Here is a 23,264-nt window from a genome sequence, read left to right on the forward strand (position 1 = left end):
CAGATTCACGCCTCCCTTATGCACTTTCACGGAATTGTGCATAACCTATGCGCCAAGTCATGCAGTTTCGCATAAGTGAACCAGAAACAGCTGAAAACTGCATAAGGGACTGCATAACTTATGCAGTCCACTTATGCAGTCCCACAAAGGTTTCATTAATGAGCTGGCAGAAGATTCCCTCAGAAAATTCCTCCTAGAACACACCATTTTAGGGCTCCATGTCAGAAAATGCTATAAATAGTCCCATTTCCCATTTTAAAAAGAGAGAAGGAGCATAAAAGGAAAGGAAGAGGAGAGGCAGCAGCTGAAGGGTCACATTCACCTTCCACACCATTTCCAATCAGATTTGGAGATTTCTTTCTTTTCTTACATTTTTCCTACATTTCTAGTGTTTAGTTTCTTGTTTCTTAGCTTAGATTAAAGCTTTATTTCCTTATAAATTCAGAATATCTTGTAAACATTATGGATAGTGAGTAGTTTACCTTAGATTCTGGAGTAAGGGTTGTAATATTTGAGATATTTTGTGGATTTTGATTGGGTAATCCATATTTTGTGGTCTTAATGAGTTTTATTCATTTCTTGTGTGCTTAATGACATGCTTAGTGTAGGATCCCATTAAGTGATGTTCTTAATCCATGGTTGAGGCACCGAAAGGAGAAGGCCCTGTGATAGATAATCAAGAAATTGGACTTAATTAACTTAGACCTAAAAATAGGCTAAGGATTAAGAGGATTCACAGATTAATTAAAGAACCTAATGGATCTTAATTAACTCTAACTCCACGAAAGTAGGATTAAATTGATTAAGGCACTCTTTGTCTCACTCGAAAGGGTATTCAAAGGATTTAAGAATTAATCTCCTTAAAACCCGTAAGTTCCACAAGATTGGATAACCAATTTGAAATCCCAAAATAGCTCGAATATGAAATCCCGAACTCCGGAATCGCCTTTTTATCATTGTTAATTTCTAATTGAATTTAATTGCTTGCCATTTTAAATTTTGCCATATTTCATCTTGCTTATTTCAAATTGATGCAATTTTAGTTTAATTAATACATGGTTGAATAGATTATTGATTTTACACATATAGATTTCATACTCCAATACCCATCAATTTATTGCTTTAATTTAAATTTAGTCAACTTTTTATATCAAAAATTCAATCATTAACACAACTCCTCGTGGGAACGATATCTTTTCTATATTACTTGTACGACCCGTGCACTTGCGGTTGGGCCACATCAAGTTTTTGGCGCCGTTGCCGGGGAGTTGTTTGTTTAAGATTGAATTCTTGATTATTTTAGTTGTTTTTAGTTTTATCTTTGTTATCTTTTCATTTTTTTTTGTGTTTGTTTGTTCTTTTTCAGGTACTTTTAATCTTTTATGAGAAGAGCTAGAAGCACAAGTGACACATCCTTATTGTTCAATCCTGAAATTGAGAAATTTTGTAAAGCCAATAAGAAAGAAACCAGAAAAAGAAAAGAAGCTTTGAGAGAAACTGAATTAGAAGCAGACATGGCTAATGAAAGAATTAGAATTGGTGGTAATGCTGGAAATGATCGAAACAATGAAAATGCAGCCCATGGAAGAAGTTGTAAATGCTAATCTGCCTAGGGGAAGTATGATGGATCATGCTTTTCCTCGTTTTGATGACTTGAGAGAAAGCATAGCAAGACCAAGAATTGATGCAAATAGCTACAAGATGGATTTTGGAGTTCTTCAAATGATTCAAAACTCTCAATTTGGGGGACATCCTTCTGAAAATCCACACACACATCTGAAGAAGTGTGCTATGATTTGTGATATGCAAAAACAACCTGGAGTGTCTGATGATGCAGCAAGATTGAAGCTATTCCCATTCTCTTTGAAAGATAGAGCATTGGATTGGCTTGATTCTTTACCTCACAACTCCATTACAAATTGGGAGCAACTCACTGATGCATTTCTTACACAATATTTTCCACCTGGAAAAACTCAAGAATTGAGGAATCAAATGACAGCTTTCAGACCAAGAGAAGATGAAACTCTCTATGAATCATGGATGAGATGGAAGGAATTAGAGAGACAATGCCCACATCATGCCATTCCAAAATGGATGATAAATCAGAATTTTTACACAAATGTCACTCCTGCAATCAGAGGGATTATTGATGCTCAAACAGGAGGAGAATTTATTATGAAGCATGAAGATGAAGCTTATGAGCTATTGGAGAAAATTGCAAAGAATACTCATCTTTGGAGTAGTCCAAGAGGACCAGCTCCAACTCAAAAGAGGCAAGCTGCTGGAATGTATGACCTTGATCCATTCAACATGATTAATGCAAAGTTTGATGCACTTACAAATGTTTTGGCTAAGAAGATGGAAGATTTGAATATGTTGGTTAGTTCATCATCATCATCTGGAAGTTCACAACAAGTTGCTTATGCAGAGGGTACTACCAGCTGTAGAGTAGATTATGGAGAGCAAGCTGCATATGTTGGTAATTATGGAAACAAACAAATGGGGAATCCTTACTCTCAAACTTATAATCCAACTTGGAGGAACCATCCCAACTTTTCATGGGGAAATCAGCAAAATCAAGTTCCAAATCAGAATTTTCAACCACAACAGCAACAAGGAATTCCGTATCAGCAAAATAGGCAACCATTGCCTAATTTTCAGCAGAAAAATATGAATCCTCCACCAAAACAGCAAGAACAAAGTTCTACCACTGAAGCTTTATTGCAACAGATTCTTGCTAACCAAACTAAGCATGATGAGGAGATGAGAGAGATGAAAGCAAGGCTAGAACAGATGCAAACACATAACAGAATGCTGGAAAATCAGATTGCACAACAAGCATCTTCCTCAGGTACCAAGTCTTTTGGAAAACTTCCAAGTCAACCAGAAAACCCAAGAGAGCAGTGTCAAGCTATTACTTTAAGAAGTGGGAAAGTTGTAGATAATGAGAATAGTGAAAAAAATGAGAAAAATGAAAATAGTGAGAAGAGAGAAAATGAGAAAGAAACTGATGAGAGTGAAAAACAAGAGAGTGCAGAAAAATGTAAAGAGGAAATTGAAGAGAAGGAAGAGAAGTATATACCTCCTGAGCCCTACAAGCCACAACTTCCCTTCCCACAAAGATTTCAAAAAGCCAAGCTTGATAGGCAATTTGGGAAGTTCTTAGAGGTCTTGAAGAAGCTTTACATAAATGTGCCTTTTATTGATGCTCTTTCACAAATGCCCTCTTATGCAAAATTCTTAAAAGAAATTCTCTCAAACAAGAGGAAACTTGAAGATCATGAAACTGTAGCTTCGACAGAAGAATGTAGTGCTATCCTCCAAAGGAAACTTCCTCCAAAGCTCAAGGATCCAGGGAGTTTTTCAATTCCATGCCACATTGGGGAATCATGTTCTACAAAAGCTTTATGTGATTTAGGGGCTAGTGTTAGCCTCATGCCCCTCTCCATTTATGAGAAGCTCAATATGGGAGATCTAAAACCAACCCACATTTCTCTTGATTAGTAGTGGATCAATTAAGTATCCTGAAGGGATTTTGGAGAATGTGCCTCTGAAGGTTGGAAAGTTCTATATACCTGTTGACTTTGTCATCTTGGACATGGAAGAGGATTCTAATATTCCAATTATCTTGGGAAGACCCTTTCTAGCTACAGCAGGAGCATTGATTAATGTTAAGGGAGAAAAATTGACTCTTAGAGTTGGTGAAGAGCAATTGGTTTTCAATATTAATAACACTATGAAGAAGCATCATTCTGAAGCTGATACTTGCTTGAGAGTTGATATCATTGATGAGCTGGTTGAAGAACACTTCAGAAAGAAATATCCAGAAGATCCACTTGAAAATTGTTTGGTTCATGGAGGAGGCATAGACTATGACAACCCTCATGTGGCTGCATATGCTCAACACTTAGAGGGTAGTCCACCATTCATTTCTGCTCCAGTTTTTCAACTCACACAAAAGGAAAAAGCAGAATCTAAGCAACCATCATTCAAGGAAGAAGATGCACCTAAGGTAGAACTTAAGCAACTTCCTTCTCAGCTCAGGTATGAATTTCTTGGCACCAATAACACTTATCCAGTAATTGTAAATGCAAACTTGAGTACCTTAGAGGCTGATAAGTTGTTAAGAGTGTTGAGGCAATTTAGGAAAGTCTTAGGATATACCATAGATGACATTAAGGGAATAAGCCCACACTTTTGCATGCACAGAATTATTTTGGAAGAAAATTGTAAGCCATCTATTGAACATCAGAGGAGGTTGAACCCAAATATGAAAGAAGTTGTTAAAAAGGAAATTTTGAAGTTGCTTGATGCAGGGATTATATACCCTATCTCGCATAAAGACTTGGGTGAGCCCAGTACATGTTGTCCCAAAAAAGGGTGGAATAACAGTTGTCAAAAATGAAAATAATGAATTAATTCCCACCAGAACAGTGACTAGTTGGCGAATGTGCATAGATTACAGAAAATTAAATATTGCCACTAGAAAAGATCATTTTCCACTTCCCTTCATTGATCAGATGTTAGAAAGATTGGCTAGGCATTCTTACTTTTGCTATTTAGATGGATACTCAGGTTTTTTTCAAATCCCTATCCATCCAAATGATCAAGAGAAAATCACTTTTACTTGTCCATATGGAACCTTTGCTTATAGGAGGATGCCATTTGGGTTGTGTAATGCACCAGCCACTTTTCAAAGGTGCATGATGGCAATCTTCTCAGATTTCATTGAAGATATAATGGATGTTTTTATGGATGACTTTTATGTGTATGGATCTTCATTTGACATATGCTTAGCTAACATTTCTAAAGTTTTGCAGCGATGTGCAGATACTGACCTTGTGTTAAACTGGGAAAAGTGTCATTTCATGGTTCAGGAAGGGATAGTGCTTGGACATTTGGTGTCTAACAGAGGAATAGAGGTTGTTAAAGCCAAAGTTGAAGTGATAGAGAAGATGGCTCCTCCTACCAATGTCAAGGGAATTCGAAGTTTTCTAGGACATGCCGGGTTCTACAGACGCTTTATCAAGGATTTTTCTAAAATAGCCAAACCTTTGTCCAATTTGCTAAGTCATGACATACCATTTGTATTTGACCAAGAGTGTTTGGATGCCTTTTGCAGGTTGAAGCAAGCTCTTATCACTGCACCAATCATGCAACCACCTGATTGGAGCTTACCTTTTGAAATTATGTGTGATGCTAGCAACTATGCAATTGGAGCTGTTCTTGGTCAAAGAAAGGACAAAAAGGCTTATGCTATTTATTATGCTAGTAGAACATTGGATGAGGCTCAAACAAATTATGCAACAACTGAAAAGGAATTTTTAGCAATTGTCTTTGCATTGGAAAAGTTCAGACCTTACATTATTGACTCAAAGGTGGTTATATTTTCAGATCATGCAATATCGTGTATTTACTCGTAAAAGGAGGCTAAACCTAGGCTCATTAGGTGGATTCTGATGCTACAAGAGTTTGATTTGGAGATTAGAGATAAGAAGGGAGCTGAAAATGTAGTTGCTGATAATCTTAGTAGGTTGAAATTGGATGATGAAGAAATGGATGAAATCCCTATTGATGAGTTTTTCTTGGATGAACAACTTTTCTCTCTTGTTGCTAAATTACCTTGGTATGCAGACTTTGTGAATTATCTATCTTGTGGAGTTTTGCCTCTAGGTATGACATGGCAACAAAAGAAAAAGTTTTTGCATGAGGTAAAATTTTATAGATGGGATGATCCTTTACTCTTTAGGAGATGTTGTGATGGTTTAATAAGGAGATGTTGTGATGGTTTAATAAGGAGATGTATTCCTGATGAGGAGACACAGAGTGTTATACATCATTGCCATGCTTCTGATTATGGAGGACATTTTGGAATCTCTAAAACAGCTGGTAAAATTTTGCAAGCTGGTTTCTTTTGGCCAAATCTTTTTAAGGATGTGAGGAAATTTGTGTTAGAATGTGATAAATGTCAAAGGAGTGGAAATTTGTCAAAAAGAGATCAAATGCCCCTAAATGATATTCTTGAAGTAGAATTATTTGATGTTTGGGGAATAGATTTTATGGGGCCATTTCCTCCTTCATTTGGTAATAAATACATCCTAGTTGGAGTTGACTATGTGTCAAAGTAGGTGGAAGCTATTGCAACTCCAACTAATGATGCTAGAGTGGTAGTGAAATTCTTGAAGAAATTTGTCTTGAGTAGATTTGGAGCTCCTAGGGCTATAATTAGTGATGGGGGTTCCCATTTTTGCAATAAGCAATTTGAGAGCTTAATGAGGAAGTATGGTATAGTGCACAAGATAGCTACCCCATACCACCCTCAAACTTCAAGTCAAGTTGAAATTTCTAACAGAGAGCTCAAATATATCTTGGAGAAAACAGTGAACAATTCTCGGAAAGATTGGTCTATCAAACTAGATGATGCTTTATGGGCATATAGGACTGCCTACAAAACCCCTATAGGAACTACTCCCTTTAGGTTGGTATATGGTAAGTCTTGTCATTTACCTGTGGAGCTAGAACATAGAGCATATTGGGCCATTCAGACCTTGAATTTTGATCTTAAGCAAGCTGGTGAAAAGAGACTATTGCAACTTAATGAGCTTGAAGAATTGAGGATGGATGCTTATGAAAGTGCCCGTATTTACAAAGAAAGAACTAAAGTTTGGCATGATAAGCATCTTAGGAAAAAGGAATTCAAAGAAGGTGATTCAGTTTTGTTGTTCAACTCAAGATTGAAATTGTTCCCTGGAAAACTTAAATCAAGGTGGACTGGTCCATATAGAGTTTCTAAGGTTTTCCCTTATGGAGCAATTGAAATTTGGAGTGAAAAATCTGAGAATTTTAAGGTCAATGGGCATAGATTGAAACATTACATAACTGGAGACCCAATAAAAGGAGCAAGCTGTTACAAGCTCTCCAATCCCTCACCTCTTTTCAGTGAAATACATGAAAAGTCCAGCTAAGGACTATAAATTAGCCCTCTTGGGAGGCATCCCAAGTCCTTTTATTTTGCTTTTGCTGATTTACTTTTACTTTCATTGCTTTTGTTTTTATCTTAAATCTCCCCAAATTCAATTTTTGACATTGTTGAATCTTGTCCCTTGTAGATGTATTTCAATGGAGGAAGGTTGGTGAACTGCTGGGGAGTGACCCTTAACCTGAAATTATGTTCTTTAAATCTCCTACAAATTGATTGATTTTTACTGCATAACCTGTGCAGGGGCTGTTATCTGGTTTATGCAGAGGAAAAATGAAATCTGCAGCAAAGAGGGGGTCTGCAGCAGATGACTTATGTTCTTGGTGAGGTTGGGTGTGTAACTTTTAAGTATATGTGCTTTTAATGTTAATATGGTGGTAAGTGGGTCATCTTTGTAGTTTTGAGCTTATTTGGGTTGTGAGATTTAAGATGGACATGCTGCATTTTCTTGGCATGACTTGGGGAGTCCATTCTCATTTATGGATAAATGCAACTTTATGCAGATTTTATTGAGTTTTAATGTGCTAAATGTTGATTTGCAGAATTTGAGTCAAAATGGCATGGGTCACAAATGCCTTTTATGCAGGATTCACTTTTACAAGCATGTGTGATGTAATTTTGATGGATTTTGTATATATTGATGTGTTTTTGGTGATAATTTCTCATGATTTATGCTTAATAGAATTATATTTCTTCATTCTAGGGTATTTTTCACACTTGCAAATCATTTTCCATTGCAATCTCAATCTTGTTGAATTGTGCATAAGCAACTGCATAGCTTATGCAATCCTGCATAACCACAATTCTTGCCATTTTCATCTCTGTTGCAAACTGCATAAGGTAGTGCATAGCTTATGCAACTCTGCATAGCCACATTTTTGTCAAATTTCAAATCTGCCGAGACTTGCATAAGTGTGTGCATGACTTATGCACTTTTGCATGACTTCAAATCCTGCATTTTCTTCCTCTGCTGAAATCTGCATAAGGAGGGCGCATAACTTATGCACTTCCGCATGACCAAAGACTCTGAATTTCAAAACTTGCCGAGAGGTGCATAAGCAGAGTGCATGACTTATGCACTTCCGCATGACCACACTCCCCAAAACCCAAAACTTGCCGAGAGGTGCATAAGCAGAGTGCATAACTTATGCACTTCCGCATGACCGAAAACTCTGAATCCCAAAACTTGCCGAGACCTGCATAAGGAGGGTGCATGACTTATGCACAACCGCATGACCACCAACCCAAAATTTCAAAACCTGCCGAGAAGTGCATAAGCAGAGTGCATAGCTTATGCACAACTGCATGACCACATTTTCCAAACACCAAAATCTGCCGAGACCTGCATAAGGAGGGTGCATGACTTATGCACTTCTGCATAACCACAAACCCTGAAAATCAAAACCCACCGAAAAGTGCATAAGCAGAGTGCATGACTTATGCACTTTTGCATGACCTATTTCTCTGAAATCCAAAACAAGCCGAAACTTGCATAAGTTAGTGCATAAGCTATGCACTCTTGCATAATCAGTTTTTCACACTTTTTTATCACCCACCGAATCATGCATAAGAGAGTGCATAAATTATGCACACTCACTTTTCACTTATGCAGCCTTAACACATGCCCTGTTCAAATCAAAAATTTGTTTTCGGCATTTTTTTCCCACCTCCACTTCCCGATATCCCTGTTCATTCCCTTTTCCCCTCCCACAACCTTTATTCCGGCATAACTCTTCCTCTCCCCTTCTTCTCCACTCGCATTTTCATCGCATAAACCCTAATTTCTCCCTACATTTTTCATTTCTGCCCTCATCTCCTCCATCCTCACTATCGGGAACCAATGGAGTCACCTCCCCATTCCCCTTAAACTTCTCCTCTCCAAGTTTCGCCATTGTCAATGCGACCTCCCAACCCCAATTCCCCTCCATAAGAGACACCCCCACCACCTTCCACAGCCACCTACAAGCGGAAAATTAGGTCGAAATCTACGCGACCCATTGCTTCTGTACCTCCTCTCTCAAAACGCAAAGAACCACCCACCACCCCAATGTCAGAGCCTCCACCCAAAAATCCAAAAACTTCAGCCTCCACACCCTCTTCCAGTAAAAAGCAAACATCAATAGCATCCCAGGTATCAAAATTACCCTGGCCCCTTCAGGATACAACTCACAAGGCAACCTTTAAGAGACTTAAAGAAAGGAGGGTGCAACCCACTAGGTATATTTCTGCAGAGTCTCTCCAATCACTTGGTTTATTTGACAATGTGGTTGCCTATCTTGATGGTATGGGTTGGATGGAATTTGTGCACAAGCAAGAAATTGTTTATCCAGCTTTAGTTTTGGAATTTATTTCCTCATTCTCTGCCACCCTGAAATTGCATGATGTAGATTTTAAGCCAACTATGAAATTTAGATGTTTGGGGCAAAATAGAGAGTTATCATTGGATCAATTTCATAGCATTCTTGGGTTTGCAATTGATGGGCTATTTAGAGTGCCATATACAGGAGTAGAGGTAGCAAACAAGGGTATTTGGAATGCTGCTCAATTTTGGAGAATTATCACAAACCAACCTCGGACTTTTCTGTGGCGGATCAAAACCTCTCAAATACATGACCCTGCACAAAGTTTTATTCATAGACTGATTCCTAGCACTATTTTGGGCGAGAGGGACTAGTTCAGTCTTTGGGGAAATCAATTATTCATGTTATGGTGTGCTTTTCACAAGGTCAAGGTTTCTCCTGGTTATTTCTTTTGTGAGCATGTGTTGCATATTGCCACTAAATCCATAGGTGACATTGTCTTGGGTGGGCTCATAACTGTCATAGCCAAGCATTTTGGTTTTAATCCTGAAGAGCATCCAATACCAGCACTTGTAGACACCTTATATTTTGATGCTACACACCTATCCAAAACAGGATTCAACCTGCCACATTCTGACATTGCACAACCAGCAACAAAAACTGAACCCATTGCACAACCAGAAGCCCAACCTGTCCCATCAGTCCCACAGCATTCTACTGAACCTACCCCACCCTCAATGCGCACAGACACCCCAAAGAGCCGCACAACCCACACCTCCTACAGCTGAACCCTCCTCATCCACAGCCCCTCCTGCATTCAACACTAAAGCCTTATTCACCTATCTTGAAAGGCTTAGTGATGATATATACTTTGTGGATAGGATTGATACCCTTAAGGATCGTCATGATCACCTATTTGACCTTGTCATGGAAACCAGGGACAAGCAGAAAGAATTGAAGAAGATGATGAAGAAACTCATGATTTTTCTGGGAATGCCACCTCCACCTCCATCACCTCCTCCAGCACCATCATTTCGACAGCAGTCAGATGCAACCAGCCCCTTAGCAACATCTATGGACAAGGGCAAAACAATAGAACTAAATTAGTTTTTGTTTTACTTTTGTTCAATTGTAAGACTTTTTCTTTGTAAATATGTTCAAACAATTATAGTTTGTTTTGAATTCTGTTTTTCTTAAAGTTCTATTGGATGGCAATTACATTAGTTTTTCATTGATTTTCATTGCCTTTACTGCCCTTTTATGCATAATTGTCCATACATTGTATATTTTTGCATGCTTCTACTGGTGGTTGCACATTTTTCCTTGCTAATCATCATGCAGCAGCTTTTGAATATACTGCATAGGCTGTGAATTCCCTTATGCAAATATTTTGCATAGCCTGTGCAGTCCTCTATGCCACTCATGCAAGAACTGCATAGGCTGTGAATCCCCTCATGCAGATGTTCTGCATAGCTTGTGCAGTCCTTATTGCCACTCATGCAGAACCGCACAGCTTATGCACCTCCCTTATGCACTTGTTCTGGACAATACTTTCTTCTGCATAACCTGTGCAGCTTCTTATGCATCCCCATTATCTCTTGAATTCTCATCTGCTCTATACCAGGTAACTCTTTCTTTTTGCTCTTAACTTTCACAATTCCTGGTAATTATTACTTGCTTTGAGTTTTGGTAATATACTGCTTGAGACATTGAGGGCAATGTCTAATTTTGAGTTTGGGGGTGCACATTTTGATTTTTGGTGCACATTTTGATTTTTGCTTCATTTTTTCACATTTTGTATAGGAGCATCTCATCCCATTCCATTTACATATATTGTAAATATTTTACATATACATCCTTACATACATATACATAACACATTTACACACATTACACATTTACACACATTACACATTTACATACACATTATACATCACTTAGAAATTGTACACATTGCACACAAATAGACAAATAGACTTCCTCCATTTAGTTAGTGCATTACTCATTTTTAAGAATCATGCATCATGCATTAAAATCTTTTGCCAAATCCCTTGAGTATTGAAAATGTGCCTATGAGAGTGATTTGACTTACCTTTAGTTGGGCTTGTGGATTGAAAGTTTCCTAAGAGGTGCAAGGTTTTGAAGTGTCTATCCCTTGCCTATATCTTCTTAGCCAAAAAGCCACCCAACTAGTCCTTTAGAGATTGGAGTGTTTAGAGGGAGTTATTGGATATAAGGTAGTCAAATGATGTCTCACCAATCCTAGAACAAATTTTCTAAACCTTTCAAGGCGAAATACCAGCTTGTACTTGAAAAGAGAGATGATTAGGCATTCTTTGATTTAAACCTTCTCATTTTAAACCTTTTGCCCTTTTCCTAATTAAAATTGACCCTTGCAAACCCCTTTGAGCCTTTTTAGTCCTAATCTTTCTTGAATCCCCTATTGCTACCTAGCCAATGAACCAAACACTCCAACCCTTTTCATGAGAATAATTATTTATAATATTAGGTACATATTCAAAAAATTAAAAAAAAAAAGGAAAAAGAAAAAAAAATACAATAAAAGGGAGAAGAAATGCTTGTCATCTTGTAAAAGTGTTAGTATATGTACTTTTCATTATTATCATTCAAATTGAAAGAAATCCACCCAAAGTATTAAAAGAAATGAGTTTGGGGGTGGCAATTTTAGGGACAATCATCAAAAGAAAATGCAAAATACAAGCTAAAGTATCAAAATGTCCCTTCATTTTTATGTGTTTTGTAAACTATGCTAGCACTTGACAATCCTCATTGTGTATTTCTCTCCCCCATATATATATAAAAAAAAAGAGAAAAAAATATAATAAAATAAGAAGTGTACCTTATGTTTCAAAAATTGAAAATATTCTCATGCTTTGAATCTTTTTTACCCATCTTTCTTCTTAGCCTCATTTTGAACCCCATGGCCCCATTACATCCCTAAAAAGACCTTTGATCTCTTGATAGTACTTGCTACATTAGTGGAGATAGGAGTAGGGAATTTGCCTATGGGATTGGAAAAATTATCTATTCATTTAATTCCATCATTCTATATAGAGACACTTTGCCTATTGATTGTCCTAGAATTCCTTTTGAGTATGACTCTCTCTTTTGATTGGTTGGTTTGGGGATTTTGAATGATAATTGACTTGATGGCTAAGCGGTGAAAGCTTGGATAAGCATTAAATTCTTTGCATTTTGAAGGATGGGTATATGGATTGCTGGTATGGCTGAAGGTGTGTTAAGTTACTTTAATAGGTGATTTTCATAGCTCTTTGGATAAGGCACCCCTAAAAATTTTGCATCACATTTTAAAGTTTGATTGAGGACAAGCAAAAGCTTGAGTTTGGGGGTATTTGATGCATACATTTTGCATAGTCATTTAGGTCTAATTTCATAGCCATTTTATTTTATTATTAGTTATTTTTAGCTAATTTCATTAGTTATTTAGTTAGTTTTTCATAATTGTCAATTTTGGATTAATTTGTAATTTTTACTTTGTTTTGTAGGAAAAATGGTATTTTTGAAGGACTGAAGAGAAATTTTGCCATTGAGGAGTGACTTCTACAGCCAAAGATGTCAAAAACAAGTTTTCAAGCTGAAATATGCATTGACCAAATTGTGCATAACTTGCTGCATAAGCTATGCAGATCTGCATAAGGAGAAAAATCACTGTTCCAATACCTGCCGAATGGTGCATAAGGAGAGTGCATGGCTTATGCAGATTCACGCCTCCCTTATGCACTTTCACGGAATTGTGCATAACCTATGCGCCAAGTCATGCAGTTTCGCATAAGTGAACCAGAAACAACCGAAAACTGCATAAGGGACTGCATAACTTATGCAGTTCACTTATGCAGTCCCACAAAGGTTTCATTAATGAGCTGGCAGAAGATTCCCTCAGAAAATTCCTCCTAGAACACACCATTTTAGGGCTCCATGTCAGAAAATGTATAAATAGTCCCATTTCCCATTTTAAAAAGAGAGAAGGAGCATAAAAGGAAAGGAAGAGGAGAGGCAGCAGCTGAAGGGTCACATTCACCTTCCACACCATTTCCAATGAGATTTTGAGATTTCTTTCTTTTCTTACATTTTTCCTACATTTCTAGTGTTTAGTTTCTTATTTCCTAGCTTAGATTAAAGCTTTATTTCCTTATAAATTCAGAATATCTTGTAAACCTTATGGATAGTGAGTAGTTTACCTTAGATTCTGGAGTAAGGATTGTAATATTTGAGATATTTTGTGGATTTTGATTGGGTAATCCATATTTTGTGGTCTTAATGAGTTTTATTCATTTCTTGTGTGCTTAATGACATGCTTAGTGTAGGATCCCATTAAGTGATGTTCTTAATCCATGGTTGAGGCACCGAAAGGAGAAGGCCCTGTGATAGATAATCAAGAAATTGGACTTAATTAACTTAGACCTAGAAATAGGCTAAGGATTAAGAGGATTCACAGATTAATTAAAGAACCTAATGGGTCTTAATTAACTCTAACTCCACGAAAGTAGGATTAAATTGATTAAGGCACTCTTTGTCTCACTCAAAAGGGTATTCAAAGGATTTAAGAATTAATCTCCTTAAAACCCGTAAGTTCCACAAGATTGGATAACCAATTTGAAATCCCAAAATAGCTCGAATATGAAATCCCGAACTCCGGAATCGCCTTTTTATCATTGTTAATTTCTAATTGAATTTTATTGCTTGCCATTTTAAATTTTGCCATATTTCATCTTGCTTATTTCAAATTGATGCAATTTCAGTTTAATTAATACATGGTTGAATAGATTATTGATTTTACACATATAAATTTCATACTCCAATACCCATCAATTTATTGCTTTAATTTCAATTTAGTCAACTTTTTATATCAAAAATTCAATCATTAACACAACTCCTCGTGGGAACGATATCTTTTCAATATTACTTGTACGACCCGTGCACTTGCGGTTGGGCCACATCAACAGTACCACTTCCAGATTTGAAATTGATTAAGTTGGGCGAGGACTCGAGAGTAATGGAGTTCAGTAGAGGAAATATGATCTCCTCCATAGATTCTTCCTTCGCTACGCCTTCTGTGATGATTGCTTTAACCATGGCACAACTTTTCACTTCAAGCACTTGGAGTTGCTCCAATCTAGAACAGATGGTCGGAGTAAATATGTTTCTCAAGCTGCTACAATTGTGGATTTTGAGCAGTTTAAGGTTTCTGAGATCTAAAATTCCGTTAGGAACTTCAATCCAGAGACGCCTCAACATTGGAAGATTTATCAGGTCCAACTCATTTAACTTGGACAAATGCCCAACAACACTGTTGGCATTTTCCCATTCCGTGCCAAAAACTTCTTTCATAAAATCACAATTTCTTACCTCAAGCTTATCCAGATTATTCAAAATGGGTAGCAGACCAGAGGGAACAGAACTAGAGGGAAACATACATTCGTCTACAACCAGCCTACTCAAATTGTGGAAGAAGTTGAATGGAAGTTTATCTTGCCATACCGCTTTTAGTTCAGGAAATTGAGAGAGTTCCAAATGTTGTAGGCCACTGAATCCAACCTACCAAAGCAGAACAATGAATAGTGATTATACAAGCAAATATTACTTCGATTATCTAGCTGTTCTCTACAAGAAAATGGGGCACACACAATTTAGGAATTAGGAGATGGGTAGATTATATTGAACTAACCTTTTCTGTATACAATTGTATTATAGTGGAATTAAGGTTTCCAATCCAACGCCATTTATCTCTTTCTTCTGTCAAATTTACTCTCTTTAACTTTGGTGCGCTTATGGCTCCTTGAGAAAAAATCTTCATTTTGGGGCACTGTGTCACAATTACTTCTTCCAAAGACGGAAATTTTAACGTGCAATTCGCTGATGAGCAAAAGCTTGAGAGGCTTTTTAAGCAGAGAAGTTTCAAAGTTCTTAATTTCCATAAAACAATCTCACTTTGGGATTGGGAATCATTTCTGTCGTTTGACACAATTTCTTCCACCTTATGGCTTTCTCTTACGATCATTGTGGTGAGATTGCCCATACTTTTAGCAGTAGAAGATGATATTAAGCTCAACAATCCTTGACATTTCCACACAATCAGAATCGTAAGATTTTTGAAAGTTGCAGAGGATGGTGCCAAATTAGTCAAACCATCGCAACTCCATATTTCAAGGGTTTCAAGATTTTGAAGAAATGGGACAGGTTGGCAATCTTGATTCCATATATGCCTTATATTACGAAGGAAATCCAACTTTAAGAATCGTATCTGTGACTGCAAGAGAACCCCTGCATCCTCACCAACAACACCATGTGGGAGTAACTCCCTGAAATAACAGTCGCTTAAAACAAGCTTTTCCAAATTTGGGAATTTTTGAAGAATATTAAAGGGCAAATTCACCGAAGCATCATAAAAGCTTTGCAAAAGAAGAATTTTTAGTTTGAAAAAGAGATCTATTGGAAAGTGGCTTTGCTGTATCATTGCAATGTCCTCGTTGTTTAGCGCTAATTGCTCCAAATTGCCAACAATCTGTAAATCATTCAAAAAAAAATGTAGAAATTGATGTTCCATTTATGCAAGTTAAATTGATGTTCCAAGTTGACTATACTTGTGATCGTAACTGAAAAACAAAAAATAAAGCAAAAGGCATTCATTCAAGGGCAAACTGTGCAATGAAATCACGCACTGAACAATTTCCCTAATGAAAGAAAGCTAATGAGGAAACAAAACCATTTAATTTTCATGTAATTTTTCAATTTTACAGAGAAATTATAACATACTCTCTGAGCAGTAATTTCTCAAAGGTCTTCATTGAGATCAGAGAGACAGACCCTATATGATTGTGATAAAGAACATATTACTTCGATAGCCTCAAACAATGTTCTGTTCCAAATATTGGATAAATTTCATTAGGGGCTAACAATAATACATTGATAAAAGAATTCAATAATAAATATAAATATTACTAAATTCTATTATTTAAAGTAATAAAAATCAGGAGACATTAAAGTATTATACCAAATTCTTCCAGAAAATTTACAGATCTTAAAATATATATATATATATATATATATATATATATATATATATATATATATATATATATATATAAACCTCAAAGTTCTAGATTATATAACATACTATTATAATATTAAAAAAAAAAATAAATAAACAATCATCCTTTGAAAAGAAAGCAAACAAGTTTTTTTTTTTTTTGTTAGCAGACAAGGAAATTGGTATTCATTCAAGGGCAAATTGTGCAATGAAATCATGCACCGAACAATCAACTTTTCAATCAGTTAATTAATTATTTAATTATTTTGGAATACAAGGATGACAAACAGGTAAATTATGCCACAATTGAATTATTGTTGTATCAACAATTTGTAAATTGTTTAATTAAACAATTAAACTTGTTGTATCAACAGGTAAATTATGCCACAACAGGTAATTTACAAGTTTATCAACAGGTAAATTATTTTAATTTACAAGTTTAATTAAATTGTTGATATATCAACAATTTAATTAAACTTGTAAATTAAAATAAAAAGGATGACAACAGGTAATTTTCTACTATTAAATGCTTTGAATTTTTTAATTTTAAATTTGTGGGAAAATTATGCCACATCAGCTGTTAGAAAAAATTAATAATTTGTGGTGTTTACGTGTAAGCGGATTCTTAAAAAGGATATGTAAATTTCAGCAAATTCTTAAAATGGAGACTGCTATTTCATTCTAGATATAATCAATAATGGTATTCATTTGTCCATAAACTATGACTGGAATTATTCAAAAGTAGTGATCGTACCTCTCTAAATGCGAAAAGGGGTTGCGGAACTTGAATCTTCAATTGGCTCTCTTGCCCATCCATAAGTATTTCTTGAGATTCTGAATTGAAAGTTTTCAATTTTTTACAGCCATACACACGTAAAGTTTTTAGCTGTGTACATTCTAAACTGTGCTTTTCTGAATAAAAACACCTCAATTCTTCTAATTGACGAAGGACCAAGGTCTTTAGTCCACGAAACACAAACTTGGGATTAATGGTAATCGCTTCTACTCTTTCCTCCTTAGCGACGACTTCCTCCATCCCACATCCATTTATGCTAAGCAATTCAAGATGTGGTAGACCTAGAGCTATTGAAAATGGCTTGTGCAATCCATTTTGCTTGTGCAAGTAGAGAGAAAAGCATGTAGATGAGGGCAGTTATCTGCCCGCAGCACTTTCAAGGAGGGACATTCAATTAAGTTAGCTGTGCAAAATCTTACAATTCTGGGAAGACCTTTGAGCTTCAGCGAGTGTAGTTTAGGGAATAGCATTTTGCTCATCATTTCACCTTCTCCTTCTGCAATTATTACTTCTTCCATGGATTTGCACTCACATATCTCAAGTGTTTTCAGTTGTGCGAGACTTCCAACAATAGAGGATGTGAATAGATAGTTTAGATTCCCACAGCCATCCACAATCAAGGTCGTTAATTTTTCAATATATAGAGATGATTCTATATGTTGATTAGGCCATATCATTTTCACATTAATCCCAGACAATTTGATATCTTCCAAATTAGGGAATCCAATCTGCAGGCATAATTTTTATTTTCAATTAAAAAAAAAGAATGGCAAAATATGAAAAATAATAAAATATTAGAAAGAATTAGAGTAAATTACTTTTTAATCTAGAATGAATTATTTTTAATTTTTTATAAAATGTCTAAAAAAGATAAGTCGGAAAACAGAAATAAGATGTGGACCAAACCTTTTTGCTGAAAAGTGGCAACGGAGCTTCAATCTCGTCCTCGCATACAATTTCTTTAGAGCTTGTACCAACTGCTGCTTCCTTTTGCTTTCTTTGGGATGCAGAACACCCCTTCTCTTGGCCTTGCGAACAAAAGCTTGTAAGTTGAGGTAGATTATCCAACGTCAAGGATCGTATTTGTATCAAATTAATTTCCTCATCATCTTTTCCTTCCTCAACTACTATCTCTTCCATAATTTCGCAACTACTCACATCCACTTCTTCAAGCTTCCCAAGGCCTTTAAACATAGAGAATGAAAAGAGACTCCTCAATGCATTACAGTTCCCCACCTTAATTTTCTTAAATTGCTGAAAGACCCCACCATATAAGGCCCATAATAGATCTTCTCCAAATTATGAAATTGTCAATAAATAATGACTCCAACCTCGGAAAAGCAGTGGAATGGCCTATTATCATCCAGTCTATGATATGAATACCAAGGCTATTTTGAACATGGATATTAGCATAATTACAGCAATTAGCATGATTATAGGAGATTTGTATAGCATAATTACAGCAATTAGCATGATTATAGGAGATTTGTGTAGCATAATTACAGCAATTAGCATAATTATAGGAGATTTGTATAGCATAATTATAGCAATTATTATTCTTGTCCAAATTAGTTCATATTCTCATGTATAAATAGATGTAATATCTCTGTAAATGAGACACAGACAAATATACAATCCTTTGTTTTATTGCTTGTATTCTCTCTTCTAACAATGGAGATGCTTCAACTCAGGAAAACCTTGGTCGTGTAATTCATAGAGGACACTTCTTAAACCCCTTAGGTCGTCCAAATATAAATCTTCAGTTTTCATCAGCAACACTTTTACCCTCTCCAACAGAGCGCTTCTACTAAGCTTGAGTTTCAACGTTCTTAAGCTTCTGTAATCAGCATATCTCTCGTACTCGTGCCAGTCCCAGTCCCACTCATCACCGATGAATACTCTAAATCTTTCCAGTTTTTCAGAAAATAAATCTTTGGGCATGATATTTGCATCCATGATATGTACCTCTAAAGTGGAGAGCTTTGACAAAAGCTTCAATTCTGACAGGTTAGCATTATTTCTTGGTTCATCATGTCCTTCACCCTTCCATTGCGCAATGCCGTCCCCTATGTACAATTCCTCCAACTGGGCTAACCTTGATAGGACATCTGGCGAAATCACTTCAAGTCCTTGACATCTCCTCAAATCCAAAAGTCGCAAACGAGTCAATTTCCTTACTTCACTTGGCAGCCGAACAATGGTAGATTGAACGAAGCTAAGAACTTGCAATTTTTTTAGCTCTCCGATTGCAGAAATGTCTTCCAAAACACAGCCATCCAAACACAATGTTTGGAGGTTCTCAAGGTATTGAAGTGATAAAGGCAGTGGTGACAAGTGCATTCCCTTCAAATCCAAGACTTTGAGCTCTTCCATTCTACTGAATAAATTCTCCGGGATTTTGAGCAAGGAATTATTAAACATAAAAAATGACTCGAGTTTTGGGCATTCAAATACTTCAGGAAGCTTAGGGATTTTGCAATATGGCAAGGAGATTGATGTGCATTGTTCAAAGAAGCCTTTATTCGGCCATTCCTCCAACTCAGTTTCATATATTGCAGTAAAGACATGATGATCCTTGGATGCAATTGAGGCTGCGAAGCGGTGAACTACATCATGGATTTTGACTTGTTCATGGTTGTCGCCTTCCAGTAACAAACAAGACATTTTAAGATTACTGATTACTTTAAGTAGTCTATCTCTTGTTGCTTGTAGTGTGGTGCGTTGATTAAACAAGCCTAACCCCATGCTATATTTCAACAAGTCAATTAGGTGCCCACCCTGAGGCGGGAGTTGTCCTACAAGTCGGAACAAAGACCTCTCTTCATCTCTCAAAAATTTGTAACTCACTCTAGGGCTGAGTGAACTCTCGCTTTATCTCCTTTGCCATCAAACTTTTTAAGCCCTTCCAACGCCTCGTTCCATTCAAACATTTGCTTGTTTTTCAATCCCGTCGCTACTGGTACAATTAAAATGGGCAAGCCAGTGCATCTCTTTGCGACTTCAATAGCTATAGGTCGTAAGTTGGAATCTTTAAGATCTCCCACAATCTTCTCAAATAGATTCCATGCTTCTTGATGCTGTAAAACTTCAAGCAAGACATCTCTTTGTACTCCCATTTCCAACAACACAGATTGATTTCTAGACGTCATCAGTATCTTGCTCCCTTTATGATCAAGGCCATAAGGAATTCCTACCTCCTCCAGTTTGATTGCTGCCCAAATATCATCTAGAATTATGAGAATTTTCTCTTCTCTCTTGATTCGCTCACTCAACCGAGCTGCTCGTACCTCAACAGACTCCACATCAAATTTGTAGTCTAACCAATCTGCAATTTCTTGCTGAACTTTTTTCAATTCCGGATTGTGAGTTACAGTTGCCATAACCACCAATTTGAAGATTCCGTATTCCCTGACTTGTGCAGCAATCTGTTTCACTAGCGTGGTCTTACCCACGCCTCCCATTCCATGCACTCCAATGAGATTAACATCAGCATCCTTTAAAGCATTCATGATTTGCTCCACAGCTGATGTTCTTGATTCAAAGGCCTCAAAACCTTTGACTGCCCCTATGCCCTGTGGTGTGATGCGGTAGGAAACTTTCTCAAAATTTCCTTCTTCTCGGGCTTCAACAACGATTGGTAAAGCTTGGCTTGCTTTTCTGCTAATCTGGTGGCGCCTAATCAAATTAGGACACAATCCCATGAAGCAACTCCTCTTTGCTTTGTCTTCATGTCGAAGAAGAATTTTAGTAGCATCTTCAGTGACATTATTCACTTTAGTAAACCACCTCGGAACATCAGCTTCAACTTCTTCTACTGGATTGTGCTTAACTTCCTCCACAGTGTGCTCAACCCTTTTTTTTGCATGCGTGAGCTTTTCAACTTCTTCTTCAAGTTTGTGGATGTTGCCACTGTAATTGAACACATATTTGATCTGACGCACAATGGGATCAACCAACAGCTCGAAAACTTTGGATGCAATGGAACTCACAATCCCCTTTTGTTGCTTTTGTGAAGGGACTATTTTTGATTGGGAAGTGAGCACCAAAGATGAGCAAAGAAAATAAAAACAAAGAGAGGTGAGAAGAAGAGCAATGAAATAAACAATTAACACAACACAATAAACTACAAACTATTTTGAAATCAAATGATAAATAGAAACCAAAAGGTTAAGTAATTTGCAAACAATAAATAAATAAATAAAACAACAGAAATAAAGATTATTTCTTAATGCATTTTACAATTATAAAAAAAAAAAAAAAAGAAGATTGCTGAGATATTTGTAGAAATCATGAATGGGAAGTTAAAGGATACTAATGAGGCTTCCGATTTAAAGAAAATCTTTCTTAGACCCCATCATATACATGAGATATAATATTTATGATGGGATTTATATATAAAATAAGTAAGATTATTAATTATTTATCTTGAATTCATAATAAATAATTAATTATTTTTCATTAGAATCTAAAAGGGTAGATTGAATCTGCCTATATTCACATTATAATATATATTTTAAAAAATAAAACTTTTTATTGCTAAGTGTTATAATACATTTTTATGTAAAAAATTTAATTTACTGCTCAATTACTTACCTGTGAACCATCTCCATTATTGCTAGTCTGGTCTTACTAAATCACTAGTATTTTGTTTAAGCATTACATAGTTTATTTATTATTTTATAATAATATAATTTAATATTTATTTTTTATATTTTATATTTCAAAATCAAATTATAAAATCTTGTTAATAATAAATTTATTAATTAATTATAATTTTATTTAAAGTGTTAATAAATAAAAGTTTCAATAATAACTGGCATAATTTTGTATTTGATAAAATATATAAAAATATATATTATTTAATTTTAAAATCTGAAATAAGGTGATTAAAAATTATTTTTATTATTTTTAAATTATTTAGTAATAACAAAGAAAGGATAACAAAGTAAAAGAGAAAAGTATACATGCCACGTGGTGATTTTTGAAGTATCATTATTATAATTTTTATATTTAATTATAAAAAATGTTTTTAAAAAATAAATGCTTAAATTTTATACATAATTTTCAGTAAATAATTATTTAAATATATATATTAATATAATTTTCAAAAATAAAAATATATTTAAATTTATTATGAATAATGATATATATATATATATATATATATATATATATATATATATATATATATATATATATATATATATATTGAGATCTTGAAGAAATAAGTTAAAGGCAAATATTTTCCTACTGAAAGAGAAAATTAAATCATTTAAAAAAAATAATTTTTTTTAAAAAGGAAATATTTTTTAAATTTTGACAATTTCATTAAAATATAAAAATATTTATTCATATACATAATATAAATATGTACCATAAATTTAATATTATTATAAAATAACAAAAAATAATTTTTAACTCAGTAAATATTGTTTTTGAGTTAACCAAAATAAATATTAAATTTTAATTTAAATAATTAAATTTTGTATTTAAATGTACAAAATTAAAATAATTATAAATTATAAATTATTTGATGTATGTGCAGTGATGAAGGCAGTAATTCCTTTAAGAGGTCCAATTAAAATATATAATTTATAAAAATAACATACATGAAATAGATATAAATTGATAATAAAATTTCTAATTAGAAGTTAATAAGATATTATAAATAAATTATAAAAGTTATCGTTTATTTTTTATTAATTGAAATCTAATTAATCATAATAATTTCTTTATCAATATTTGTAAATATATATTTTTTAATGTAATTCATCAAACAATTATGTAATAATTCATCTCATATTCTATTGTGAAGTGGATTTTCATGTAACTAATAAGATTAATGATTAATTTTACTTTAATGATTCAATTTTATAATTAACAACAAAAAAATATAAATTTAATATCAATTTTATTTTGTATATTAAAATATAAATCTAAAGAATATATGGTTAATCTCCTATTACACGTTTTAGTGCACAAATATAGACTTTATTTTTTTTTCTTAAAAAAAGAGACTTTGTTTTTATAATTATACTTTTATTTGATTATAATTATAACATATGTTGTATTTTTTCTTCTGATTAAAAATATATAATTAAGGATGTAATTATAATGACA

General features: G+C 34.9%; 3 protein-coding genes and 1 non-coding gene across 4 annotated transcripts; all 4 read right to left on the reverse strand.

Annotated features, from left to right (window-relative positions):
* Positions 1 to 1,977: 1,977 nt before the first annotated feature.
* Positions 1,978 to 2,084, reverse strand: LOC131178828 (small nucleolar RNA R71). The gene has a single exon (XR_009147837.1). It is a non-coding gene; the product is annotated as a small nucleolar RNA R71 (small nucleolar RNA).
* A 6,758-nt stretch (positions 2,085 to 8,842) lies between these two features.
* On the reverse strand, positions 8,843 to 18,204 carry LOC131178450 (uncharacterized). The gene is made up of 8 exons (XM_058143415.1): positions 18,051 to 18,204; positions 17,103 to 17,872; positions 14,987 to 15,823; positions 14,242 to 14,856; positions 9,882 to 10,057; positions 9,550 to 9,594; positions 9,059 to 9,131; positions 8,843 to 8,938 (listed from the first exon to the last, which is right to left on the reverse strand). Exons 2-8 carry the CDS (start codon positions 17,382 to 17,384, stop codon positions 8,843 to 8,845), a joined length of 2,124 nt encoding a protein of 707 aa, XP_057999398.1. The 5' UTR covers positions 17,385 to 17,872; positions 18,051 to 18,204.
* LOC131178451 (disease resistance protein At4g27190-like) lies at positions 17,432 to 19,889 on the reverse strand. The gene is made up of 3 exons (XM_058143416.1): positions 18,815 to 19,889; positions 18,051 to 18,328; positions 17,432 to 17,872 (listed from the first exon to the last, which is right to left on the reverse strand). Exons 1-3 carry the CDS (start codon positions 19,887 to 19,889, stop codon positions 17,432 to 17,434), a joined length of 1,794 nt encoding a protein of 597 aa, XP_057999399.1.
* A 98-nt stretch (positions 19,890 to 19,987) lies between these two features.
* Positions 19,988 to 21,754, reverse strand: LOC131178452 (probable disease resistance protein At1g61310). The gene is made up of 2 exons (XM_058143417.1): positions 21,738 to 21,754; positions 19,988 to 21,053 (listed from the first exon to the last, which is right to left on the reverse strand). Exons 1-2 carry the CDS (start codon positions 21,752 to 21,754, stop codon positions 19,988 to 19,990), a joined length of 1,083 nt encoding a protein of 360 aa, XP_057999400.1.
* Between the last annotated feature and the right edge of the window lie 1,510 nt (positions 21,755 to 23,264).

The sequence above is a fragment of the Hevea brasiliensis genome, chromosome 3 (genome assembly GCF_030052815.1).
Source record: "Hevea brasiliensis isolate MT/VB/25A 57/8 chromosome 3, ASM3005281v1, whole genome shotgun sequence".
NCBI classification, from domain to species: Eukaryota; Viridiplantae; Streptophyta; class Magnoliopsida; order Malpighiales; family Euphorbiaceae; genus Hevea; species Hevea brasiliensis.

Excerpts from the sequence above, each read along its gene's own strand:
- LOC131178450 (XM_058143415.1), bottom strand. The coding sequence starts at position 17,384 with ATGGAGGAAGTCGTCGCTAAGGAGGAAAGAGTAGAAGCGATTACCATT. Across the intron at positions 15,824-17,102 it reads CCCTTTTCGCATTTAGAGAG|ATTGTTGGCAATTTGGAGCA; the intron begins GTACGATCACTA and ends AATGATTTACAG. Across the intron at positions 14,857-14,986 it reads TACAATTGTATACAGAAAAG|GTTGGATTCAGTGGCCTACA; the intron begins GTTAGTTCAATA and ends CTGCTTTGGTAG.
- LOC131178451 (XM_058143416.1), bottom strand. The coding sequence starts at position 19,889 with ATGGGGTTAGGCTTGTTTAATCAACGCACCACACTACAAGCAACAAGA. Across the intron at positions 18,329-18,814 it reads TGAGTTGAAGCATCTCCATT|GCCTTGGGAAGCTTGAAGAA; the intron begins GTTAGAAGAGAG and ends CTATGTTTAAAG. Across the intron at positions 17,873-18,050 it reads TGCCACTTTTCAGCAAAAAG|ATTGGATTCCCTAATTTGGA; the intron begins GTTTGGTCCACA and ends TTATGCCTGCAG.